General features: G+C 34.4%; 1 protein-coding gene across 1 annotated transcript in view; it reads left to right on the forward strand.

The window, feature by feature from the left end:
• Positions 1-6,974, forward strand: part of SLCO6A1 (solute carrier organic anion transporter family, member 6A1) — a 141,853-nt gene that overhangs the window by 117,775 nt on the left and 17,104 nt on the right. The window contains exons 11-12 of the mRNA XM_012001522.1: positions 2,154-2,218; positions 4,404-4,541. Coding sequence (XP_011856912.1) covers positions 2,154-2,218; positions 4,404-4,541 — 203 coding nt within the window. The remainder of the gene's footprint in view (positions 1-2,153; positions 2,219-4,403; positions 4,542-6,974) is intronic.

The following is a 6,974-nucleotide window of genomic DNA, read 5'->3' on the forward strand; positions in this document are numbered from 1 at the left end:
ATTTTCGTTCTTGTATGGAGAATGCACAGAAGGGATAAGGGTGGTTATTGGGCGAAAAATTGTTTCATTTATTTCATGAAGCTATAGGCTTGAAATTGGGCAGTGGTATTAGAGATTAAAAAGGAGATATGAAAAAAAATTTTAATGGCAATATTGGATCTACTGATGAGGTGTAGTGAATGAGAAAAAAATGATCTTTTTGAAAATGCCTTTTTCCAAGATCTGGGCTTGAGAAGTGCGTAAACACAGGTTCCTTTTTTTTTTTTTTTTTTTTTTTGAAACGGGAAGTTCTAGGGGAAGAACAAATTTTGTGCAAGACAGCAACTTACATTTAGAACCGATGTCTTATAAGAAAGATACGGACTAAAAATATAAATTTAGAGGCCATATAAAAGACAGTGAAAGCTTCTTTTTACATGTTGGGAGAGTATTGACAATTTTTTTGTTTGTTTATTTCATTAAATCCTTAACTATTCTATTATAGATTAGATTTAAAAATCTTAATACTTACTTTTTTGTTAAAGCACAATAGTTTTTCATTAAAACCTTAGTTTTATGTACATATCTCTTAGTTATTTTTGTGCTATTCACTGAACTAATTTTGGAAAATCCTGGAAATTATTAATCTTTTCATCTTGTTTTGTATGTTAGTTAAAAAGGCGCTTGCAATCAAACTGAAGATACATAAATACTGCTTAATGATTATACTTATGAATAATGGTCAGCTATATATGTGCTTCAGATAGCTCCAATATTATATGACATAAAAGAAAATTACTTATGCTAAATAAAGGAGAACACTGAATTATAGTTAGGCAACATTTCCACTTTATATCAAAAACTACACTAAAGTGTGATTCTAAAACGTGACTTTTTTTTAAACTCTCTTTAGTGAATCTGCTCATAATGAAAGTGTAAATTATTTTTTATTTAAAAATTTGGTTATCATTTGAAAATTGGTTAGTTTGTTTTTATTTTTCTAGTAGTAAATATATAAGGAAGAAATATATATTTTTACCAGGTTGATATGGGTAGAATTACCTCACTTTTTGCAAAATATTACAAAATACTGTATATATGCTATATTTTTATAAATAGAATCATGTTGGATGAAATATTGGTCGTAATATAGTTTATTGTTCAAGTTCGAAGGCAAATAAACAGCGTTTTTATTTAAAATGTCCATTAATAATATAGTTCCTACTTTTTAACTTTTTTAAATGTTCAAGGATTATTTTTAATTGTATTTTTATTTATTTTCCAAACTCCTAATATGTACAGTTATACATTTGTTTCTTTTTTAAACAAACGTTTGGTTTGCTCAGTAGGAAATACTGAGATCTTCCTTCTTTATATTTGGAAAAGTTATTTTTCATTTATTTTAGCTTTTAAATAGTAAATGTAGTAGTCACAGGTCAAACACGAAAGGTACCCTCAAATTAGAACAATTTGAGTAAGGCTGAATGAAGTGACTACTTAAAATGTAGGTAAGGTGTAAGGATCCCAAGTAATAGTGCATTATCTCTGGTATCCTTCCACTTCAGGCCCAAAGAGAAACAAGGGCTGGGAAGGAAAAAGGAGTCCTGTAGAGGACTCCTTCACCCATGGAACAACGTCAGCCTGGGTAACTGCTGGGAAGGAGTCTTTGAGTATAGATCTTGACCTCACTTTCCTCACTCATTCAGAAGTGTCCCAATCAGTAACCAGAAGACAAAAGAGCCCACTGATATAGTCCATTTACCTCAGACTCCCGGGGCAGAGAGCAAGGTAGAAAAATGTGGAGAGTGAATCTCACAGGGGCAAAAGAACTCTAGAATAATGGGTGTACATGACAGAATGAAAACCAGTGAGTATAAAATCTAGTACTAAGTCTTTCCAGCAAAGGAATGGGAGCTGGGGAAGAGGATTTGGGCCATAAAAACCTTCTTTGGGAAGATCGAGGACCTTTCGAATTGGCTGGCCAGGGGCAGGATATGGAGAAATGGGGAGTTGTAGCCCTTTAACAGGCCTGTCAATTGGCTAAAGATTCTTAGTACAACTGATGCACCAGAAAAAAAAAAAAAAAAAAAAAAAAAAAAAGTCTTGAATCTAGCATACATTATTAGTCCTAACAACAATGATGTACTGACTATATCATTGCTATTTACTTTCAGGATTGTACCTGTCCAACTGCGTTCTCTGGCCTTGGGTGTATGCTATGTGGTTTTGAGAATATTTGGTATGGATTTTTGGCAACCTCTTATTACATCAAAATGGTTTTTTTTGATATATGTATATGTCTACATGTGTATTTAGTATTACAAATAAATAATAGTAAATGACACAAAGCGAGTGAAAGGGGGAACTGCTCTGCAAAATTTCGGAGACAATGTAAAGAGGGAATACCTAATGCAAAGCTCATTCTAATTATCAAATTATCAAATAAAATATGCATATTATATTTGATCAGAAGAGACAACAAATTTGATTTGAAATATAGTAATTATCTCATATGAGTGGCTTGGTAGGCTCATATAAAACATTTGTAATACTTTACATTCCTTATGTGCTTCAGAAGTCACTAACCTAGACTAACATTTTTAAATGTTTTCATCACCAAAGACACTGAATCTAATGTTTTCAAAGATTTATTTGTTTCTAAGAACAAATAAATGTTGGAGGGTAATGTACTATTTTCTTTGATTTTCTTAAATAGCAAAAACTAGATTTCACATGCACATTATGACCATTTTAGTTCCCCTGATTTACTAAGTTCATGGATTAAAGACTGAATGGCATACAATCAAAAAATGTAAAAAAATCTAAGTGTGACTCTGATAGGGATCAGAGACATCATTCTATAGCTAGATCTACATGAGTGATTAATATTAGCTTTTTTAGCTGGGAAAAATTAGATAATGTTTTTGTTTTGGATAATGATTAACTAGATAAGAGATTTGTAATGGAAGAGGTAGCATAGGAAACAGTCGGCACGCAGGAAGTTTACTGCATCGGAAAGGGAACCAGTGAAGTTGATGTGTTTTTGAATGGGAGAGGGAGAATAAGATGATATTAAATATTATACACATAAACTGTCTACAGATATTTTAGGGTTTTTCTGCCAGGTAATTTTAAGCAGATGATAGATATTATTTGATTTACATTTAAAAGATAACCTTGGCTAGGCATAGTGCTCACATTTGTAATCCCAGCACTTTGGGAGGCTGAGGAGGGAGGATGGCTTGAGGCCAGGAGCTGGAGACCAGCCTCGGCAATATAACAAGGCTCTGTCTCTGAAAAAAAAAAAAATAATAATTTTTAAAAATAAAAAGTAAAAGGTAACTCTGTTGATAGAAGAAAAAAATACAGGAGATAAATGTGGAGGAAAAGAAAAGGGGGGCTTTTGTTGAAGGCTAACAGTTACATTAAAGTAGATTCTAGGGTTTGTAGTACAAATAGAGAAAACAACATATCCAAAGCATGTTTGGAGTTAATGTTACAAAGACATATGATGGCTTGAAAGAAGATGATAAAAAATGGAAAAAATGAATAGTAGTCAATTTTTTTTAACCTTGAACAATTGAAAAAAGAGTACTATCACTCACCAAGAAGAGTGAATCTAGATAATGCACATTAGCAAGAATCGAGAGTCATTTAGGCAAGAAGGTCCTGATATTTGCTTAAGAAAGATGATCCACCATCAGAGTTTTTAGTTCTGAGAATCTACGTCTGGTGTGTTTGGGGGCAACTCCGTGTGTGTGTGTGTGTGTGTGTGTGTGTGTGTGTGTGTGTGTGACTGTTCACTCACTTTTGGCTGAAAGTAACATTGTGGCTGTGAAGATTTTGTCTGAGACTATGTAGAGGTTTCCCTCAGGCAGCACAGCTGGTCCTCTGGATCTGAGGTTATCTGAATCTGGGGCTACTATAAACAGGCCAGTGTATTTGCATTTTCAGTTATTTTTCTCAATGTCTTGGTAAATAACAGATATACATTTGCAAAGTCATTTTTCAGTCGTTGAAAATTTCACAATTAGAGATATTTGAAGACATACTAACTTCACAAAATCAGTATTTGGTATCTCTGTTTTAAGTACTTTCTCCTAAGTTTTTCACATAAAAGTCATTAAAAATATTGAGATGTCATTTAAATAGCAGCATGTACAACATTCTAAACAGATACAAAATTACTAATTGTATCATACCTATAGGGATATTGATTGTTTTTGAAAACTCACATTGTTTCCAGTGCTTAACAATCTTATCTATAAATAAATTATTAGATAATTTTAAGTGATATGTTTTCAATGATGATTCATCGTTCATATATATTATGTGTGTGTACATTACATATTTAAGAGAAAATAATTTGGATCCTGACCTACAGTGTTTTCACAAAGAATTTACAATCATTGCATTTTTCATAGGGACTATTCCTGGACCATCAATCTTTAAAATGTCAGGAGAAAATTCTTGTATTTTCCGAGATGTTAATGAATGTGGACACACAGGACGTTGTTGGATATATAACAAGACAAGAATGGCTTACCTATTGGTAGGAATATGTAAGTGATACTTATTAAAGAAATATAGAGAAATAAAATTAGTTTTAAAACTTATGGTTGTTAATACTAATGTAGAATTATAATTATAAACCATGAATTAAATAAGTACTTTTATGAGTAAAGGAGGCTTAGCCTGCACAATAGAGACCACATCTCTACAAATGAAATTTTAAAAAATAAAAAAATAGCCGAGTATGGTGTCACATACTTGCCCCAGCTATTCAGAAGACTGAGGTGGGAGGATCTCTTGAGCGGGAGGAGTTGAGGCTACAGTGAGTCATCATTGTGCCAGCCTGAATGACAAAGTGAGACTCTCTCAAAAACAAAAGAAAAAACCAAACATTAAAAAAAGGTTTACCTAGTTATATAGTAAATATTTTAGAAACTGAAATACCATAGAATTTATGTATTTGAGTCAGTGAGTCAAATACATAATAGTTTCCAAATAAAGAATGACAATTAGCAGAATTTTAGTTTGGGAAATAATTTTGCCCATGTACATATACAAAAAAAAGTTCCTTGACCTTGTAACCCTTTCTACCTCCGTAGTAAAAGATTGGATAAATTTGAAGAAAATTTTTGCACCATTAGAGAACATCAAGCTACTCTTATTTCAGTTAAATCTATACTTCATATTTTCTCTTTTGTTCAATGATATAACAGTGCCTAGAACACAGTAACCTTTCAGTATTTGTTGAATAAATAAGAGATATAAGGACTCGAGATGCCGTGGTGGTATGAGATGTAACCAAAGTGTTGGGAAAGTCTAGACATGTTTTTATTACTTTGGAAAACTTATCAAATCTTCCTGAATCATAATTTATTCATCTGTTCAATGAGGATATTGTACTGCCTATTTTCTGAAGTCTTAATCAGAGTAAACATTAAATGATTTTATTGTATATTATGTTTTGTGTGATATATACTTTAAAGTGTATATGTTTTGTGGTTTCACTGAGAAGATTCAATAAATCAAAAAAAAACCACATAATGATAGAGTCTAATATTTAAAAGCAACAAATATCTGTTTGATAAAAGTATAGAGCAATGCCTTCTAATTCCGAAGTCAAGTATTCAGCAAGCTTGACCTACATTGAAAACTGAGTAAAATTAAAAAAAAAAAATCAAAAAGTAAAAATGACACTTGAGAAGTCAAAATTAACTTGCTAGTGGCAATTCAATAAAAATAGGAAATGTTCTTAAGGAAGTCTTAAAACTTTGCTGAGACTTTAAATTTTTATTTTAGATATAATTGTAACATGGTTACCTGTTTTCAAACACAGTATGTACTTGACAAAGTTGGTGAGCTAGAAGAGATTCCAGTAGGGAGCTGTTGAAAGTTGATACGAATAATGAAAAACATAGATAATCATAGTCAAACAGAAGAGGCAAAGATAGAAAACTGCAATATTATGCATGTGTGACAATTTAGTATAAGCCAGTATATTTTTAAATGTATTTCATTGGTTATATGACTCGGAATCACTTGGTGTTCTTATTAAAAATATACATTCTGAGGCCCTGAATTAGAATTCCAGGGATTGGAAGACATCAGCAAGACAGGAATAGGAGTTTTCAGCACTTCTTCCCTCACAGAAACATTTATTTGACCATCCATGTGTGAAAATACCTTCAGAAGAGCTAGAGAAATCACGTTGAGAGAATACAGCACCTGGATGTAGCGGAGAAATAAGAAAAGACACATTGAAGAGGGTAGGCAGTATAATTTCACACGACCTGCATCACTCTTCTCCCAAGTCTGGCAGAACAGTGCAGAGAGATACCCTCCATGTGAAGGAATGAACTCTAAGCAAGAACCTGATTTTGCCTTTGACTCAAAGCCTGTCTCAGAATACAGCTCTAGGCTGACCTTCTTAACACCAGGCTCTAGGCAGACACCTGTGGAGGAATCTCTAGGCCTGCTGCCACTACAGGCTGAGTCCCACAGCCCTGCACTTCAGGTTGGCATCCACAGACTATGTCCCCAGTCCTGTGTTGCACAAGACTGGAACCCAAAAGCCTTAATTTCAGGCCAGCATCTGCAGCCCTAGGCACTGGGCTGGGTACTTGCAGCCTGAGGCACCAGGCTGATACTCACAGACCCAACTTCCAGGCCAGCCCTTGCAGTTACAGGTTCCAGACCTGTCCCCTGTGATCCCAGGCTCCAGAGTGGTCCCCATAGCCCTAGGTTCCAATGGACGTAGGGTCCAGGCTCACTCCACTAGACCCTGATGCTGTCCGGGCCCCTGCAGACCCATGCTCTAGTACCACCTCTGCAGATGTTGAGGTTGGCCACCACAAACTCAGGGTCCTGGCCTGCTCTCATGGGCTCAGTCAAAAAGTCCATCTCAGTGGACCTTGGCACCAGGCTAGCCAAGGTGAACACAGGATCCAGGCCTATCACAGTGGATCCAGGCTTTAGGCCAGCTCCTA

Source organism: Mandrillus leucophaeus, unplaced genomic scaffold, assembly GCF_000951045.1.
Source record: "Mandrillus leucophaeus isolate KB7577 unplaced genomic scaffold, Mleu.le_1.0 Scaffold662, whole genome shotgun sequence".
In the NCBI taxonomy this organism is placed as follows: domain Eukaryota; kingdom Metazoa; phylum Chordata; class Mammalia; order Primates; family Cercopithecidae; genus Mandrillus; species Mandrillus leucophaeus.